Source organism: Ambystoma mexicanum, chromosome 1q, assembly GCF_040938575.1.
Source record: "Ambystoma mexicanum isolate Mex_15411 chromosome 1q, UKY_AmexF1_1, whole genome shotgun sequence".
NCBI lineage: Eukaryota > Metazoa > Chordata > Amphibia > Caudata > Ambystomatidae > Ambystoma > Ambystoma mexicanum.
Genome location: NC_090922.1, coordinates 837,049,713 through 837,070,234, shown reverse-complemented (window position 1 = coordinate 837,070,234; position 20,522 = coordinate 837,049,713). Strand labels below are relative to the sequence as shown.

The window sequence follows — 20,522 nt, the reverse complement described above, 5'->3', positions numbered from 1 at the left end:
TAAAGGCCTTGTTAGGGAGATCTGCCCTCTGGTGCAGCATCCTGCCCTGACATTTCCAGTCACGGCACCTGTCGTCCCGGCAGCGGTGCCGCCTCTACCTCCCGACCCTCCTCCACCTCTTCCACCTCTGCCTCCGTTGTCTCCGGTTGACAAGACTCCAGCAGAGAGAGACGTCAATTTGACGCTGGTCGCATTGCAACCGGCGGATCCTGACGTTCTGGACGACCCTCAGGCAGACAAGGATAGTGAGGATCACCCCCGCTCTGACAGAGCATTCCATGACAGAGTTTTGGACATGTCACTCCTTGACATACCAGTACCTGAGGCACCTGCTCTGCAGGAAGGGGTGCTTTTGGGGGTGCTCACCTCCTTGTCTCCACAGGAGCGCACTGACCTGTTCCTTCAGGAGGACGGTCTGGTCGAGGCCCGCAAAGTCTGGGATAAACCCCACACTGGGCTACATATAAATAAGAGAATTGACGCCCGTTACAAACTTCAAACCTCCGAGGAAGTAGCCTTGGCATCCTGTCCGCTTCCTTTCTCAACGGTGGTTGCGGCCGCCACTCTGCAATCCAAGCCGGCCTCTGGCCAAGGAAGCCAAGTTGCTTATTTTGGCAGCAGCGAATGTGAAATTGTGGAGGGATTTGGCGGACTTCCAGGAGTACATTCCTGGGGACATGCTGGAAGACTTTAAAGGCGGTTTGTCAGACGCCAGGCTATTGGCGCAGGATATGCTGGAGGCTGCTGCGCACCATGTCGACACCTCAGCTCGAGGCTTCATTTTGGGGGTGCCTCTCGTCAAGCTTGGCTTCATGCAACAGTTTTCTAAGGAGGTCCAAGATAAAGATCTGGACCTGCCTTTTTATGGCAAAGAGTTTTCATTCTTCAACGGATGACGAGCTTACAAAGACTAAGGCGAGCACGCAAACTGCCAAGTCTTGGTTGGTGCTAGTGCAGACCCCACTCAAAGCTCAGAGATCTGGATCCCAGTCTCGGTCCTCCTCAGGCTTCAGAGTTTTCCAGGACCGCAGGTCACGCAGAGCTGATTTCCCCCAAACCCCCAGCCCCCCAACAGGTAGCTCCCGTCGGAGACAGCAACGGGGTCGATTTTTCTCTCGTCTTCAGCCTCCTCATCAGGGACAGGTAGTCTCTCCGCTGAAAAGTCTCAAATGATATTTTTTGGCGCTCGCCCAAGATTCCGGTGGGAGGACGAATCTCGTCTCATCTGGAAGCGTGGCAAACCATCATGAAGACCGGTGGGTTTTGTCCATCGCTTGGACGGGCTTCCGCTTGCCACTACCCCACTCTTCAATCCTCCCTTTCAGCAGTCGGGGACACCCTCCCTCAGAGCCGAGGTCCAGAAGCTTCTAGATCTCAAGGCGGTGGAACCCGTTCCCTTAGTGGAACGAGGGGAGGGGTTTTACTCTAGTCTGTTTACGGTGCCCAAACGCAACCAGGCTGGCCTGCGCACCATCCCAGAACTTTCACAGTTCAACCTTTCTCTTCCCCAAGAGAAATTCAAGATGATCACGCCCTGCCAAATAAAGTCCTCTCTTTAGAAGGGCAACTGGCTCAGCGTTGTGGACCTTCAGTACACGTATATGCATATCCTGATCCGGAGCCCGCATCGGAAATATCTGCGGTTCTCCCGGGGAGAGGAGCACTTCCAATTCTGAGTGCTCCCTTTTGGTCTCGGCTCAGCGCAGCCTGTCTTAACGAAGATATTGGTCATCACGGCTTTTCTTCGGCTACAGGGTATTCATGTATATCCATATTTGGACAGGCTTCTGCGCAGTCCTTGTCCGGCCAAAGCCTCGAGCAACCTTCAGTCTCTCCTCCAGCTCCTGTTCTGCCTTGGGCTGTCGGTGAACTGGTGGAAATCCTCCATGATGATTTCTCAGGACCTGATATTCCTGGGTTTCCGTTGGAACACGATCGACTGCAGAGTGTACCTGACTGTGGACAGGATGGCAGATCTGCTGACCACGCGTCAGGTTTTCATTCAGTCAGAGCATGTCGGCTTGGTGCTTCCAGAGGCTTATATGCCTCATGGCTTTGTGCGTGCTTGCTTTTCCCCTTGCTCGTCTCAGGATGCGACTCACACAGATGGTTCTTCGGAGCTCCTGGGTTCACACCAAAATGATTCCGGTTCCACCCTGCATGTTGACAGCTCTCCTATGGTGGTCATCTTCCAGCAATCTGCGGTGGGTGCTTCTTTTCAGGCGCCCTCCCCTCAATCGACCATTACGACAGACTCCTCCCTTATTTGGTGGGGCACGATGTTGGATCATCTTCAGGTTTTCGACCTATGGTCGCCCCAGGACAGACAATTTCACATAAATTATCTGGAGCTTCTGGCGATTTTCCTGGTGCTCAAAGCTTTCAAGCCAGTGATTCTGAACAAAGTGGTCCGGATCCGCACAGACAATGCGGTATCCATGTTTTACATCAACAAGCGGGGGGCACCAGGTCACCTCCCCTTGAAGATGTAGCCATTCAGCATGGTGTTTGGCTGCCGGCAGTGCACATTCCGGGCCAACAATGTGACTGCAGACTCTCTCAGCCGACGAACGGTGGTCAGCTACGAGTAGGAACTAAACACTGAGATCCTCTCCGACCTTTTTCGCCATTGGGGCACTCCAGAAGTGGACCTCTTTGCGACGTCATCAAACAGGAAACTCCCTCTTTATGCTTCCAGGAACGGGCTCAGAGCTTCTTCCCTGCGGGATGCCCTCGAGATTCTGTGACACAATGAGGGCCTACGCCTTCCCGCCTCTTCCTCAGATTCAACAGAGGCTATGCAAGCTCAGGAACACTACGAATTGCACTCTCCTGTTCATAGCCACTTGGTGGCCGGCCAAATTCTGGTTTTCTGAGCTTCAGCATCTGTCAGTCTGCTCACCGATCAGGCTTCCGCTGAAACCCAACCTGCTTTACCAGATCGATGAGCAGATTTGGCACCCCTCCCAACAATCATTCAGCTTGACGGCCTGGTGCCTGAGTTCAAATTCTTAAAGTTTTAACTTGTCCGTGGATAATATGCGTATTATATCCAGGTGGCAAGAAAACCTTCGACAAGGTCTCAGTATAGGAGCAAATGGCTCCGGTTCTGTCACTGGTGTTTAGCTAAGCATCTGGGCCCCAGAGAAGCTACCATCGACACGGTCCTGCCATTCGTTTCGCATCAGGCAACTTCAGGCATACATGTCTCGTCTTGTAGGACTTATTTGTTGGCTATCGCTGCTTACCTGTCGAGACTCCAGCTCCTTTTCATTGACGAACCATGTCATTAAAAGACATTTTGCAGGTCTATTGCATCTTTATCCACCTGTGCGCAACCCGCATCCAAAGTGGGAATTGAATGTGGTCCTCACTGTCTTATGCCATAAACCTTTTGAGCCCTTGGCTGCGGTGGACTTGAAGTTCCTTTTGTGGAAAATGGCTTTTTTGATTGCGGTGACTTCGGCAAGGCGTGTAAACGAGATTCAGGCCTTGTCTGTAGAACATCCATTCCTCACCTTTCATAAGGATATGGTTGTCCTCCGGACTAATCCTTCTTTCCTTCCAAAGGTGGTAACCGATTTTCATCTGAACCAGTCTATTTCCTTACCAGTTTTCTTTCCAGACCCAGCCTCGGATGCCGAGAGGGAATTGCATAATTTGGATGTCAGACAAGCTCTAAAGTTTTATTTGGACAGAACATATAAGCTTGGGAGCTCTTCCCAGCTTTTTGTGACCTTCAGAGATCTGAAAGGAAAGCCGGCCTCGAAAGCAACTATCTCCCGATGGATTGCTTCCTGTATTTCAGAGGCGTATACCGTTCGGGGCCTTCTGCCTCCAAAGGGAATTCATGCCCATCTTGTGCGGGGCAAGGCAGCTGCCGTTGCCTTCCAGAAATGTTCCCTGGGAAACCATTGTCCAAGCAGCTACGTAGGCTTCCCCATCAGCTTTTTGTAAGCATAACTGCTTAGACCTGAGCTCCAGGACCGATGCTCAGTTCGGGCAGGCGGTTCTTAACCTCTTTCAATAAAGGAGTTCCTCCACCTGTTTTCCTGTAAGCAGTGCTTGATGATATCCCACAAGTATGGAGGAAAGGGGACGGGAGGTAGGAGTATAACAAAGTGACTCACTGTAGTGACTACCTTACTCCTAGTCCCTAGTCCTCTTTTCTCCATACGCCCACCCGCCGTCACCTCTAATAAGTATCCTCTATTATTGCTTAAAGGAATAGTTCGGTCAAAATGTTTTATTGGCCCTACAGGTCGGCCATGTGTTTTTAAGCCTAAGTCGCTCGATTTTAGAAAAATTTCCTATGGACCTTACCCGAGTTTTCGTCCATTAAACACACGCGGAAATAGGCAGCAGGGCGCCGCCATTTTGTGATAATCCTATCACTTGCTGCATCGCCCTGGCTGACCTGCTTTTGCAGCACTAATTCATATCCCCCGCCCCTGAGCATGACATTATCAAAACATTCATATTCCCCGCCTCTCTCCATGACGTTACTGTGCTGCGTAGGCAAACGCACCCAGTCGTCTTCTACGCGACTTCACAAAGAACCCGGAAACCAACACAGATCAACTCACAACACAGCGCGCCACAATTCGGAATATGAAACTGTACTTTCAAATCAAACAGCAACACGGTACATTTGGTAAAGTACATTTATTTAACATTAAATGTTTATAAAATAATCAGCAATTGGCATATTAAATGTGAACTGGCTTCTCTCCCATCTGCAACGGCTCGCTTGGCGCGTTCTGCGGCCCCCAATTTCGTCCTCTTTGTCAGTGAGCTTTGCAGCCCTAGAGAACCATAACTATGGAGACATTGACTTATTGGGGGAAGGTCAGGGAAAGTATAACGTACCCGAGGAGTTGAGTTGAAAGTGAGATTTATTGTTTGTTTTATTATTTGCAATACGCAAGCCTCCCCTCGGTTAACAGTGCGCAGCGTTTACATGAGATTGCGAAACTTAGTTACAGCAACAAAAATATATACATACACATATTGACAAGGTCAGCGATATAAGGAGAATGGAGAGAGAAGTCAAAGATGACACCCAGGTTCTTCGCCACCCAGGATGGTGAAGGGAGGGGTTAGGGTTAGCATACTTGGTATGTACACTGTACAATGACATTTATTTACAAAAAGACAATGAAATTACAATTATTTAAACCGGGATTTGTACTTCACAACTAGCTCTGCTTTGGGTGGACATGGCACGGTGGCAATGTTTGGTGGCAATGCATCAGTGCTCTGCACAGAAACGTTCAAAATTCCACATCTGTGCTTCTCGAGTACAGCAACAATAAGGCTTTTTACAAAGTTGAACTCCATTTCCTCTTAGACTGGTTTGATCACCCATTGCTTACTTCTTTTAGAAAACACCCTAGTGTAGCGAGGCATCCTTAATTACCCGTAGTCCTAGATTGTTCACGGCAGAGATTCTCGTTATGGGCCAAGACCGCAAGTAGAGTCCTATGTTTCATGCCCTGTATGCTGAAATGCAAGCGCTTTGGCCTGTACTTTAGGCACATATTGTGGAACACCTCCAAACCTCCTGTGTGACAGAATTCTGCCAGTCTCCCTCAAATCTCTTGATGGAGTTTTATCGTAAACAATCTTCTCAATGGCTTTGTGTGTCGGTGAAGATGGAATCAACCACTTCTTCTTCCTTGCCTCCTCTGGGGACAAAGGGCCATGTTCACATTGGTGGAAATGTAGGTTTTCTGACCAGCGGTGAACGTTGGTACAGTGGTGCATCAGTGACCGCCATTTTTCAAGTAGTATTTCCACTGACCCTTCACAAGTTTTGGAGCTCCACCAAAGGTGGTTGCTGATAGACTGGGACCACTGTGAAATACTTTCCAAACCTTTTTTTTCCCCTGCAGCCGAGATTATCTTATTGATTGATTTAGCAAGATGCCATAAATCAAATTGATGTTTAATGTGGGAACTGCTCTCTCATTGTCTTGGCAATTGAAACGTGTCTGTCTGTGGCTATGAGGTCGATGTGCATTCCCCTCGATTGTAGATATTCCACTGAGACATATCAAGTGGTTTATAAAGTATTAGAAACAGGGGTGTGTTTGTGAATGAATGACGTGTGTATGTCGTGGTATTATGTGGTTTGCAGGGGGGGGTGGCCTGCCTGGAGACACAGGGTCTGAGGAGGCCATGTGAGCGATGGCCCCTGGGCGTGGGATACCTTTTGAAGTGTACATGCTGTTTGGCACCTTGGCCGTTTGCGCCTGTGACAGCCCCCCATGCCAGCGCTCATCCCCGGGTGCGAACCGCCTTTGATAGAGAAGGGTGGGATGGATGGGCATGGGGCGTGCAGATAAGGCACAGGAAGACTGCTGAATGGAGACACACTTGTGTGGATTGCAGGGGGGCGGCCTGCCTCAGGGGAGGCCTGCCTGGAGACACGGTCTGAGGAGGCCATGTGAGCGATGGCCCCTGGGCGTGGGATACCTTTTGAAGTGTACATGCTGTTTGGCACCTTGGCCGTTTGCGCCTGTGACAGCCCCCCATGCCAGCACTCATCCCCGGGTGGGAACCGCCTTTGATAGAGGAGGGTGGGATGGATGGGCCTGGGGCGTGCAGGCAAGTGTGTGGGAGCGAGGGGCCATTAGGCCCCTCTCATCCTTTACTTCTCAGTAGAAACTCGGACCAAGTGCCTCCAGTAGTGGGTTTGCCCCTTGCCCTTATGTGATGTTAACTTTGGTTGACATTCGCGTAGATGGGACCACTGAGCAGGACACGGGCATCCATTTTTGTACCCCCTTTCCACTCCATCTTGGTGTGGTGATAGCTGACTGTCTGTCTGCTATCCAAGAATGGTGTGCCGCCAATGACCTCTGTCTTAATGCCAGTAAGACTGAGATTCTACTCATCGGTACTCCCACTCCCTCCTTCGCTGCAGCTCTCTGGCCTGCCTCCCTTGGCCCCCTCCCTGCTCCTACCGGCAAGGCAAAAAACCTTGAGGTCATCTTCGACTCCACACTCTCCTTCTCTCCTCATATTTCTGACGTCGCCAAGAGGTCACACTACCAGCTGCACCTCCTCAGAGGTATTCTTCCCTTCCTCTCCTTCCCCCAGAAGCTCACTGTCTCCCGAGCCCTGGTTCTCTCGAAGCTGGACTACTGTAACAGCCTCTATCTTAACCTGCCTGCCTCCACTCTCTGCCCTCTGCAACTCATCCAGAACAGAACTGCGAGACTTGTCCTTGGCCTCAAGCCCAGGGACCGTATCTCTCCAGGACTGAAATCTCTACACTGGCTCCCAGTGGCTGCGAGGATAAAGTTCAAAACCCTCTGCATTGTCCACAAGGCCTTCTGGGGCCTGGGTCCTAAATACCTTCAACTCTCTCTTCCCAAATATCTTCCTTCCCGAGCCCTTCGCTCATCCGCCTCCAATTCCCTCAGGGTTAGCCGCTTCTCGAAGCATCGAGCTGGGGGTAGAGATCTCTCTCCGCGGCAGGGGCCTCCCTCTGGAATAGCCTTCCTGCCTCCCTGAAACTTGAGGAGAACCATCTCCGGTTCCGGAAGCACCTCAAAACCTTCCTCTTTGCTTCTGCTTTCTCTCTCCCTCTCCCCTGCTGAACAGCTAATTAATTCTTCACTGAAACTGCACTGATCCTGCAACTGGACCACTCTAAACGGCCTCGGTCCTGGGCCCAGCCACTCTCCACTTGCACTGATGCCCTGGAACCCCTTTGCACTGCGAGACTGTCTCTGTATCCCTACAGCCCCCCCCCCCTTCCCCAGCACTTGCTCTGCACTTACCTCGCACTTGCCACCAGCTGGCCCTATTTATTTATTTATTTATTACTTTACGCCACTTACCTTGTACTGCACTTCCCCCCCTCCCCCACCCCTGCACTTGCGCGATCTGAATGACACCTGGCCTAGTAGGATCGTTGTCTGTCTCCCCTTGTCCCTCCCCTCCCTGCCTCGTCGCGCCTTGAAATACCTGTGTATAGGCGCGTTACAAATACCATATCATATCATCACAAACGTGTCCTTGCCCACGCACCCTCGCCAGTGGAAACTTACTGCCATTCTGACCCTGTGTCCCTGCAAGGTATTCTCTTCATGTGCCAGACCACTGACCACGCCATGATGCCCACCTAGCAGATCCCCAACTAACATTAGACCCCTACTGCAGTATATCGTTGCCTATCAATAACAAATGACACATACCGGAGATTCTTGTGAGCACAGACCCACACTTCAAACAGTGTATTATAGTGGTCAAGACCCTTAACCCTAAGGCCTGTATAATCCAATGTTAATTGATAGGATAGACATATGTGGGACTTTTATAGAGACATAACCGACTGAAAGACTTTGAACAAGTGTTTAGTGCATGCATTATTGAGAATATATTATGTTAGCTTAGATAGTGACCACCCTGCTTCACAGCGACCTGACCTTCACCCATTCGGAGCACAGATGTCTGACGTCCATCCTTGAATGGAGACACACTTGATTCATTTAAAAAATAGAAACAACCGTTGTTAAAATACATGTGGTGCTTTATTTTGTATCTTATTTTGATGACACAAAAATACAAGACTTTACACATTGTACAGGTCCGGTTGCAGCACAGCGAGAGAAAATCCCCAAATCCCCTGTACTGACCGCTATCACTTGGGAAAGTTTCTCTTATGGCACGAACGGCACAGGCGGGTATTACTCTTCGAACGCGGTGTCCAAGCCTCCCGTGAAGCTACCATGTAAAGGAACGATCAGCCACCAGCCTGTACCACCTGTGAAAAGGAATGAAACAAACTGTTTTTAAATGACCAAGATAAGGTTAATAAACGTTTGTCAATGACAATTCTTGGAACTAATGGCATTCTGCTCGGACAAATGCTATCTAGACACTGCACACTATTGAACGACTCATGCGTTACAATGATATGTATATGTAATTTTGGATATAGGAGAAGACCATGAAATAGGAGTGGCATGACAAGCAGAGTATACTTACTCGTTACTCGGATTACGAGGACGAACAGTTGCGTGAAGTTTGTGCATAAGTACCATCATTATCCTCAACACGGACCGTGTGAGGCAGGCTGCCCTGAAGTCTGGCAGCTCGGTGATGCATTGCGGTCGTGGCTCGCCTTCCGAAATGTAGGCCACACATCCCAAGTTTTCACAGTAGCAGCAGTTCTCGTCCTCGGTTGGCATTAGCTTGCACAGATTGCATGTGCACCAGGTGGAAACACCGTCCATGCGACTAGGTCCAGGCTTTTCAGCTGTTGAATCGTCCTCCCAACTGCCGTCCGAAGACCCATTTTTTTCACGGGTTTCCCTTTCCAGTAGTTCCTCCTCGGTTTACTCGGGCTCGTACATGTAGGGCATTATTGTAGCCATTGTGTTAAACAAACTAAAATAATTTATAGCAGTGGTACTGGTATCTGTTCACACAGGATACAAGCAACGAAGGTAGCTGACCAGAGCACAGAAACGAGTCACAGAATACTCAAAGTAACACAGAGAGGAATGGAATCGAAAATCTGCTGCTTTGTGTTGTGAAACGGTCTGTTTATACTTATTGAGGAAAGAGGCATCCTGCCATTTCCATGGCGACACGTCATTAGCTGAAGCGCAGCGAATGTTGACACGAGATGTGCTTTGGCGTTGTGAAATGGGCGGTACGTGTCTGCTGATAGGCTCAGGGGCGGGGTATATGATTTAGTGCCGCAAAAGCAGGTCAGCCAGGGTGATGCGACAAGTGATAGGATTATCACAAAATGGCAGCGCCCTACTGCCTGTTTTCGCTTGTGTTTAATGGACGAAAACTCGGGTAAGGTCCATAGGAAATTTTTCTAAAATTGAGCGACTTAGGCTTAAAAACACATGGCCGACCCATAGGGCCAATAACAAATTTTGACTGAACCATTCCTTTAAATGTTCTCAGACCTGGCGATAGAAAAGGACTGAAGGGCGATGCACGGGTGGAGCTAAGGAGGGCGGGGTTACGGCCGCATGCGGTACCCCATGTACATATTTTTCAATGTTATGCTTTTTTACGAAAAGTACTCTGGTCCCGTCCCACAGGGAATGTCCCAAAAGTATGGAGGAAAGGGGACTATGGAGTTGGATTAAGATAGTCACTATGGTGAGTAACTTTGTTATTCTGCCCTCTGGACCACAAGAGTGCTGTCAAAAAATGCATCAGTGAAAGACATCTTTCATTGTACAGTTTTCGAGAGCAGGCCCTGTGAAGTGTACTGCGATTTTTCACGATTGTAGGGGCGCCCACATCTTGATTTTGTGAAATAGTCGCAATGGAGGGAGCACAGTACTAAAACATGGCACAATTCGAGCTGATTTTGGTGAGTAAAATGCAGTGTATTACAATATGCGGGTCTGCAAAATAATCCATATTCATAGGTCATGTCTCGTGCAAGCTACTAGCCGGAAAAAGAAGCGGAAATCTGCGATTCGGGCACTCTCAGAAGATGGGAAAGCGCTTGGATACCCAGTGTGTAAGTGCTACACAAACTGCAAAGTACAAACCGAGATATCAATGTGAACCGATTCTCAATAGGATGCGGCTGTGATTCTGACAGACTGCTGCAGTATTACGGCTAGCAAGCACGCAGGTTGCAGTGTTAGGATTCTTCAGCTCACAATGGATTCCTTATATTCCAAACCCTACTAAATAGCTGTGGATGTTTAAAAAGTATACTTAATGCTGTTCACTTTCGGTAAAAGGTACATCATTACCTGCGCAATTGTTTCATAGTATGCAGTGGATTAGTGGCATTCTCAATTTTTAGAACATAAATGGATCATAGAGAAATACAGCAACTATCACTGATGTCCAGTACAAAATGCCATGCTGCCCCCTAACACCAATTGCTTACTGTTTGGCACTTTACCCAATTTTATTAAGTGTGCTCTAAAATGCAACATTTGAAAACATTTCTCCTGGGGAGAACCCCAAACCTTCCTCCTTGATTGATTCAGGTCCTCACGCTACGCTCGGTTGCTATGGCATATCTGGGGGAAATATTTATGCCCCTCCACTTAAAAAATGTACCAACCGCCACTGGGACTGTGCTGGGAGCAGGATTGGGGGGGAGCCATGGGATAGTGGTGGGAGCAGGGTGGGGAGACCCCATGGACTTTGGTGGGAGCAGAGTGTGAAGCGTGTGGGTCTGTGGTGGGGTGTTGAGAGCCCAGGGACTGGCTAGGAGTGGGACGAGGGAGTCCTGAGACTCTGCTGGGAGCAGGGTGAGTAGCCCAGGGACTGTGATTGGAGCAGGATTGGGGGCGGGGGGATGCATGGGACAGTGGTAGGAGCATAGTGGGAAGAGCCCAGTGTCTGTGGTGGGTTGTCGAGAGCCCAGGGACCGGGTAGGAGTGGTATGAGGGAGTCCAGAGACTGATGGGAGCAGGTGGGGGAGCCCAGGGACTGTGCAGCAGCGGCGTGTGATAGTTCATAGCTATTTGGACTCCGTGTCCATTTGGCATTTTTGGAAGGGGGCCAGGTCTGCCCACAAATTATTCAAGGGGTTGGGGGGGGGGGGGGCGGCCATGCCAAAAAAGCTGGAAGACCACTGCTCTAAGCGTATGCTGCGTGATAGCCTCCATTGTTGAAAAAACAGGCCGAAGTGGCAATCAACGGTCAGCAGTGACACACTGGTGGGGATGTGGCTTGGTTCTTGGAGGGATGCTCATGCATACCAGCTCCATTCCGGAATTCTTATAAAGTGACGGCATTTTCTTTCGGTAAAGCTTTTTCCCCATCCAGTCTGCTGTACTACCTTGCTCAACCAGTTGCGAAGGGGTGATAGCAAGGACTTATGTTACTAGCATCACTATTGAGATAACTTTTCTTCTTTCATCTCTTTCTGTTCATCATAGTGTGGATATGGTTCCATGTCTTAAAATCGCGGCAAAAATGGCTGTGAATACAAAATATTGTGGCAAAAATACTGTGATTTTGCCGCCACAATCATGTAAAGGATGCGGGGGGGGACCCGCTCAACCCCCGGACCATTATACCATTTAAGGGGGGCGGGGGACACCCCCACAACCCCTGCTCCCCTTAAATGGTATAATGGGGTACACCTATACCGGGTCAAACCACAGCATTTTTGCCACCATTTTTTTTTACAGGCGATATTTTTGCCGCGATTTTTTATTACCTGATACTGTGGATCTCTTGCTCCTAACTGCCCTCGTGTGCAATCATTACTTTCGTTTAGATATAGGCACACAGAGAGGAATAACATCAATTTTTACCAGCAAATCTCTGCCTTAACATTATTTTTACAGTGTTCTTACAGATCATGATTGCGTTAACAGGTGTATATAAGTTACTTGGAGTGAAATGGTATCAGTGGTGGTTAAGCAGTAACATGCAACAATCTTCTCTCTTTGCAGAATCCTGCAGCCAGCAGTGTGTCGGCTGGAGCAAGTTGATGATGATCTTTCCACTTCTCCTTTTGCTGCTCTCGGCAGTATGGTGGCGTGTTGTAGATTTCCAAGCACAAAACAAGATTGGAAAAGAGAGAATAGCTCTGTCTCTGCATAGTTTCTGGACGCAAATGGAAGAGCTAAAGTCACTCTATCCCAATCAGGAAGAGACACTGTGGGATCGTAGCAAAAAGATTCTGGCTAAGCACTTGAACAGCTCACAACATTCTGAACCAGCCATTATCCTTCTGGTGGGCACCCTCAAGGGGGAAGTAGCTCTGAAGTGCCTGAGTGAGAAAATTGCACATAGCTACGCTTCCTCCCTGAATAGCACCATGTTCAGCATTGATGGAATATCCAAAGCAAGGTTGGACAGTGACAATGCAAAGTTGGAAGTAGATAAGGAGTTAAGCTCCAAATTCGAAAATGGCAGTAGGGCAGCTGTAATCCATCGCTTTGAGCAGTTGCCTGCTGGCTCAGTGTTGATTTTCTATAAGTACTGTGACCATGAGAATGCTGCCTTTAAAGATGTGGCACTAGTGTTGACTGTTCTGCTGGATGATGAGGTTTTGAAATCTGGTATGGTGCTCCGGGAACTGGAGGAGAAAGTGCGGGACTTCATCTGGACCAAGTTCACTAGTACCAGCACTTCCACCTCCTACAAGGACATGGACGGGGACAAACTCGGAGGGCTCTGGAGCCGCATCGCCCATGTGGTGCTGCCTGTGCAACCCGAAGAGGGACTCACTGGGGATATTTGTTAATGAATTCCAGTGGAAAGATGCCAGAATACTGGGGATGAGTGATGCTTCTGGGGGTACTAGGGAAGTCGGACGCAGATTTCTTACCGTGGCCATTGTTGCAGTATCAGATGAAATCTTTGTCATCTTGGTTTCTACTTGAAGGCTGTGTTGATAGGTAGGGGATTTCCAATAGCTATCCATGTAATCATGTCTTGCATCAAAGAAACCCTTTACACCTGTTTTATGTGTAGCTTCGATTTTCTCTTGGTGTTGCGAATTAATTGTTACATTTGGAAATTCAAGACCAGAAACCTTGACCCTTCTCCCCAGTAATTTACCTTGGGTAATAATCTGTTAAAGCCTCTATAATCCCCGATTATTCAGTGCTTTTTGTGGGATTCAGATTGTGTGGGAGATTGGGCTCCACTCCACAGATGTGAACCGACACTCCAATCCTCTAGTCACTCAACAGTAACCCATGACCTTTACCAAGTGCGGTCGGGACAGTTAATTCCCTATACTGAGCTGTAACACTTAAGGAATGTGGGGTCCCAACTAGTGAAATGCATCATACTCGACCCAGGTCCTTATCCAAATTCTGGCTGAAAGATTCAATAGTCTTGGCACCGCCTCTCCAAACAAACCTCTGCCTTGAGATCACCTTCAAGTGAGGCAGTGGCCTCCACATCGCTATCTGAAAAAAGACTGTATTTTCATATTAGTTGAATACCTGATTGTCATTTTTCTAGAAATAAAATTGCTGTGTTTTTAAATTGTTTTTAAATATAGTTTCCAGCGTTTTTGTGTCTGAAAATGTATGTGCAATCAGCTAGCAAACTGCAAACTTAATTCACTGGACTAGACCAGATCAAAGACAAATTAACAGTCATGATCTCAGTACGTCAGAGTATATAGTTGTGACTTAATCCAAAGTGTATTACTGCCCAAGTAAAAATGTTTAAGCATAGTAGTATTAAGATTACTCATGCCCAGATGCCCCCGCCCGCATTGTTTTGTAAACCGTGCTGCTGCTGTGCAATTGGCTTGAAAACTGCTCCTTTGAAAAGGCTCTACATTTAGAACACAGCCGGGACTCTTTGTGTCCGTTATTTGCATCTGTATCCCATTTCATCCACTGCTTCACCCCTTTACTTTTCCACTTAATGGTACGGTCTAGCTATTCTGCAGGGGGTCACAATGTGACATCGTCAAGACAAGGCTTGGCCCTTTGCAATTACTACAGTGGTGATTTGGTGCAGCTTTCTTCCATTTAACATATAGACTCCTAAGGTCCAACCGCTAGTTCTTGTTTTTCTGTCTAATGGCCAATTCGAGGAAGTGTTCTGCACGCCTTTTCCCATTTTGGTTTTGCATGCAGGCTTTCATGGTTCATCCTTCCCAATAAGACAATTTGTAGAAGGCTTTTTTCCTTTTCAACTGGGCTCTGTATCCTTTTTTAAAATTAAACAAAAAGAACATTAGATTTGGTTTACTTGCATTATTTTACCACCAGGAGTCACACGGCTCATGTTACCCGCTTAAAAGCTTGTACGAGGCCATGTATTTCTTCTCTGCTACCAATGCCCGCAAATCCTGCATCACATTCCTACATGGACCCACTAATCTTAAATCTGAATCTATAAGGTGCACAATCCAAAGCAGTTGGATAGCAATGTGCTTAAAATGAAGTCATCCTGCTACAGGGGTGAAATAAACAAGACTCCCCCATACTCTCATTGGACTGTGTTGCAACATTATCCGAGAACAGTCTTGCGGCATGTGACTTCATTATAGTAAAAAAAAAAAAGTCTGATGCATGGTGGCGTAAATTAGATTAAATATTGAATTCTTCATCACAAATTAAATATGAAAGATCCAAACGTGTTTCGAGACGGAGCCCTCAGTGGATTCAATAAGCAGACAGTGCCATATCTTAAACATGTTCAGGTAAATTAATTCAGATGTCCTCACACTGTTCATATCAAGTGTAAAATATATGTTCACTATGTGGAACTCCATGTAAATAAAGGAAAGATCAGTTATTGTTTCGAAGAGCATGGAGTGAACATACCAAATCTCATACCAGTTAGCGCCAGCACCAGTGGCCTTACCATCCACTAATTAGTAACATCACCAAAAGTAAGACTATGGTTGTAAATTAAAAAAAATTTAAGAGCACAGATAACTCACCAAATATTTCAATGATTCCAGAGAGAGACTATAAGTCGGCTTAGGGAAAACAGGAACTTCTTAAGTTGAACACATTTAAATGATGAAAACAATCCAAACACAATGATTCACTTCACTATGGCTTTCTATCGACACGCAAACATAGAATTTAAATTCACAAACAAGTCAGTGGCATTCCAGCATGTCCTATCGGCACGAAACCTCTATGCATACTTTGATATATTTAGTTACTAACAATCCTTATCTTACAGTCTGTGCTAAAACGTCCAAAAGTATTTGTTTGTGATATAGAGAACATTCCTCCACCTAGGTTGTGACTAGCGCTACATCTATTGAAAAGAACTACAGACAGCAAAAAAGCACCTTATGATGAGCAAACATGTGGAAGCTTCTTGTAAGAAACAAAAAAAGAGAACTTGAACAATAATCGAACACAAGACCGATTCAAAATCAGTTCGACCAATAGATATCAGAAAGCATAATGCCCCAAAACATTGTCAGATGTCGCCAAACTAAAAACCTAAACTAACAAAAGTTCTTATAATGCAAATCAATGTACAATACGTGTAAAACAACTACAAGACAATGAAGATCACACGCATGTTAAGTGAAAAAGGTAAGAATGAAAAACAATCTTTTTGATAAAATGAACACTATAGTAACCCAATATAAAAAGGCACAGTATTAGTTAAAAAATACCCCATAAAACAGAGAAAAATGCACCAATTTTGTATAAATAAACAAAATATTTCACTAGCACTAGTTGGGTCCCAATTGTAAGTTGAACAGTAGGGCAGAGAGCAATCGTACCCCTTGTACTCCTAAAAAATGGTTAAGACATCAACTGCCTGGGGGGGTGGGGGGGTCAATGTAACCAGACAATCCAAAAGGCTTCATGTTATAATAAGGTAATGAGATTAACACCATGAGGTGTTAATCAGGATCACCAATAATCTGAAACCATGCCTGGGTAAACTAATACCACTTTTCTCTGAAATGTGCAGAAAGAAGACATTTAGCACTCATATGTACATTGTTTAATTCTCGTAGATCTACTTGTTTAGCCAACATATGCCAGGCCACAGGGGAACTTAAGATCTACAACATGATCTAATGGAGGGGTATAGAAGGATCTACTCTGAAATTCATTACCAGCGTGTGGATGCTGAAAAGTAGTTTCTCTAGTCCTATTACAGTAATTATTGTAAGCTAAACATGGAAATGTGCCTAGACATGGTATTCCGAAAAAGTTTGATTGTTCAAAACCCATATCGGAATGTATTACAATGGAGCCAATATTCTGTAAAATACTGTTACAAAAATGGGTGGTTTGAGAATCGGAGACACCCAACTGATTATCTTTTGGTTTTCAGAGCATTTCTAAAGGCACACTCTCAGCTACATGTAACTACACAAGTTAAGTTGGAAACATCCAGTTTGGATTTGTAAACTAGCAGATCTTTTCTATGGCACCCAGATACATCCTCAACTTTTGTTTTGCAACTGTTGCAGGTGGACCTTTGAATACCCTTTTGAGTAATTCTTTCAACCAATTCATAGGCTCTTTAACAGTTGTTGGTAACAATCCCTAACATTCCCATAAACTGTCCTTTCACCAGAGCATAACTGGACGACGTATCTTGAAAACATGAAGTCCATGAAACCGCATTAAGGTCAGTCCGTGTACAAAATCGGTCCAACAAAACCTTTATTCCTCAATTCAACGTGTGTGTATAGAAACTCAAACCCTGGTGAGACTATGTGCTTTATGGAACTATGTAACACATGATCTGCAACTAGGCAGGGGGCTGCAAGAGTTCAATTGCGTGCAGGATTGTAATCATTGTGTCCCCTCTTGCTTGATGGGCTGAATTGGAAGCCCCACTCCGAAGCCTCAGTTTCTAAAACTGCTTGGGCGGGCTCACAGAGTGCTGTAGGGGTGCAGTTGCGGGCAGTTGAAGGTCTACAGCCACATCACCCTCAATTGCTACAAAACCGTAAGTTCGACTCTGTTCTCATATATATATATATATATATATATATATATTTGAGGCTTGTGGAATCTGCTTAGATCACATGCTGTGCATAGGCCGACATCTAGTGGAAGCTGCGGAGTATTACAGTTTGTTTTTCGAAACTCGAAAATGGGCGTCGACACAGGGCGTGCTAGTAATACTATCCCTAATGTGACGTCCACTGTACCCAAGATCCCTCACGCGTCTAGGATCCTCAGATTGTTTTTTTCCGCCATACTGGTCGGAAGCATCTTGCGGAGTCCCCTGGCCTTAGCCATACTTTTGCTAAAATTTAAAATTATTAATCTATTGACATCCTTCCCCACCCCAACGTCGAACTTCGACACTCGACGCCGGCTGGAGAAGAAATCGACCGTCGGCTGCTGCACGACAGATTTGGGCCTCGGAAGGCCGCTGGCCTCGGCCCGGTAGGCCGCTGGCCTCGGCCCTGCAAGTAGGGAGAGTGGGGGGTGGTACATACTCTACACTCGTGGTATATAGGTACACCCTATACATTTCCTACACTTAACAGCCCGATGCCTCAAGGTGCGTATGGAGGGTACCCCTTTTCAATTCTGCCCCAAGTGCATCCGCAAATACCCTTGGGTCGACAGGCACGCCACGTGCAATCTCTGCTTGCCGAGGGACCACCCCAAAGCGAACTGCAGAGCGTGTAGTAGGTTTAAACCTAAGACACTAAAGGAACGTTCGACGAAGCGTTGGGCCCACCACGCCAGGCAGGCGGCCATGGCAGCGGAGGGCGCCTTCAGCGATGGCAGCGACGCCGTACTTTCGGACAGCGAGGGCATTACGGCGTCGAAAGACAGCCGAGCGCAGGTCCCCGACCTCGGAAGGTTGTCCGGCAGGGCGGCTATGGGGAAGACCCCCGGCGACGCAAGCGCTTCACATACTACACACACTAAATACACTAAGTCCAACCGAGACTCGACAACGTCGAGTTCTCGGAAAGAGGCACAGACAGAACGGTCCGATTCGGTGTCCTCTGGGCGCTCTCGATCAAGATCGCCGCATGACTCCAGGCAATCATCCACTCTTGCCAAGAGTGCCTCGCTCCCTAGGCTAACAGAAGTTCGATCGTCGGAAGACGAAGACGACTTCCACCCCTTGGCCGCGCTCCAGGAGACGGAGACCGCAACTAAAGCCAGCGAGGCCCCACGCTCGAAGGACGGGGACACCTCTCCCGATCCTCGACGCCAGACGTCGAAAAACTCCGGAGCCACTAAGGGACAGGGAAAACATTTTTCTACGCACGGGGAGGGGGGGGAAACGGCAGAAGAAACTACCTGTACTTTCTTCCACACCTGTAAAACACTCCACCCCCCCCCCCCCTAAACAGACAGACAAGCCCATGTCTGCTGATAGGTCCACAACCAGCAAAGCTACTCAAGACAAATCCCATAGACTTGCTGAGAGAGTCATTCCCAGTTCCAAAAAATGGTCCAGTGAAGACATAGATAGGGTCATGTCAAGAATGTCTTCTTTGGCTGATTTTTATGATAAAAATCCAGAACATTTCCTCTCGTATGATCCACAAGGGGCCACACCCTCAGGCTCTACTGATCCTATCCCCCCCCCCCCCCCCGAGTAAGAAGGCCCGGTTTGAAACCCGATGAGGTCTGAACCCTTCGAGGTACAACCTTACGCAACACCGTACTCACGGTATCAAGAAGAGGCTTCCTTTTGTGGAGACCAAGAATTTGGTATGATAGAAGAGCAAACCGGGACGGGCTACTATGGGGATGATGAGGAACAGGAAGAAGAAGAGGATAACCCGGAAACATACAGAGTAGATTCCCCGGTAGAGAACTAAGCCCCAGTTACCGACTCCCCGGTCGATAATCAGCCCCTCCTAAATGAGGTTCTCGCTCGCGCAGCAGAACATTTCCACATTGACACCCACGGTGTACAGGAGGAAAGGGACTTAGCAGAAGAGTTAGTGGGAGAACGGAGGCCGGTTGCCCAGACCATCCCTATCCTTAAATCCATTCAGCAGAGAATAGATCTGTCCCTGGTGAACCCAAACCTCACCAGAGCAGTCAATCCCAGGGTTGAAAAACTTTTCAAGGCAGCTCAGTCTGACCCTCTCTATATAAGAGGGCATCTAAAGCCAGACTCCCTAGTTGTTACCAACACTCGTAAGAGGGCTGGAACACCCTTGTCTTCGTCAGAAGCTCCTCCCAACAAGGAGAGCAAAAAACTATACGGTTTCGGCAGGAAAGTAGCCTCAACGTCCGCCTATCAAGCAAGAATTGCTAACTCCATCACCCTGTTGGCCAGCTACAACTGCCATCAGTGGGAAGAAGTCGCGGCTCTCATAGCCTCTGCTCCTGAACCGTTAAAGGGCCAATTAGCTCGGATTTCCGCAGAGGGTAGAGCCTTGTCTGGTTGCATTTTGAAAGCAACCTTCGACGCTGCGGATAACGCAGGCAGATTGATAGCAGAGGGTACTGTTATCAAGAGACATGCGTGGTTACGGCAGTCTGGGTTTAAGGCAGAAACTCAGGCTTCATTGTTAGACAAACCGGTGGAAGCCGATCTGTTGTTTGGTAAGGCGGTCGAGGACGCACTGAAAAATGCCAAGGACGAATACGAGACACTCAAATCCCTTGGCCAGTTAACCAATAAACCCCCTAACCAGAGAGGGAATAGTAATTTTCGTCGCTCACGCGGCCAAAATTCACAGAGAGGATCTAACTATTCCCAGGGGCAGGGTACACAGTGGAACTACAACCAACAGTCTACCCAGGGTTACAGCAGAGGTAATAGGAGAGGTCGTGGTAAAGGCAGAGGCAGCCCCAGCAAGGGAGGCGGCACACCTCCACCAAAGCAGTGATGCTCAGTTCAGGGTCCCTTCTCACGCAACCCCAGTAGGGGGACGCATTTCAAACTTCACCCAGGCTTGGGAAGGGATCACATCAGACAGATGGGTGCTGTCAACAGCATCCACGGGATATTGTATAGAGCTACTGCAGCGTCCCCGGAACCATCCTCCACGACAAAGAGTACACTCCTTAGAACATGAGAAGATTCTCTTCGAGGAGATCGCCATTCTTCTACAAAAGGACGCAATAGAACTCGTCCCGGGACACCAGGTAAACAAGGGTATT

The 20,522-nt window shown here is 47.7% G+C and overlaps 1 protein-coding gene across 3 annotated transcripts in view; it reads left to right on the top strand.

Moving 5' to 3' along the window:
• The window catches only part of LOC138537572 (torsin-1A-interacting protein 1-like), a 731,597-nt gene extending 717,624 nt beyond the window's left edge, over window positions 1-13,973 (top strand). For all 3 annotated transcript variants that reach the window (XM_069641458.1, XM_069641460.1, XM_069641461.1), the window contains one exon: window positions 12,414-13,973. In XM_069641458.1, the coding sequence (XP_069497559.1) occupies window positions 12,414-13,210 (797 nt within the window). In that variant the 3' untranslated portion in view covers window positions 13,211-13,973. The remainder of the gene's footprint in view (window positions 1-12,413) is intronic.
• The last annotated feature ends 6,549 nt before the right edge of the window (window positions 13,974-20,522 follow it).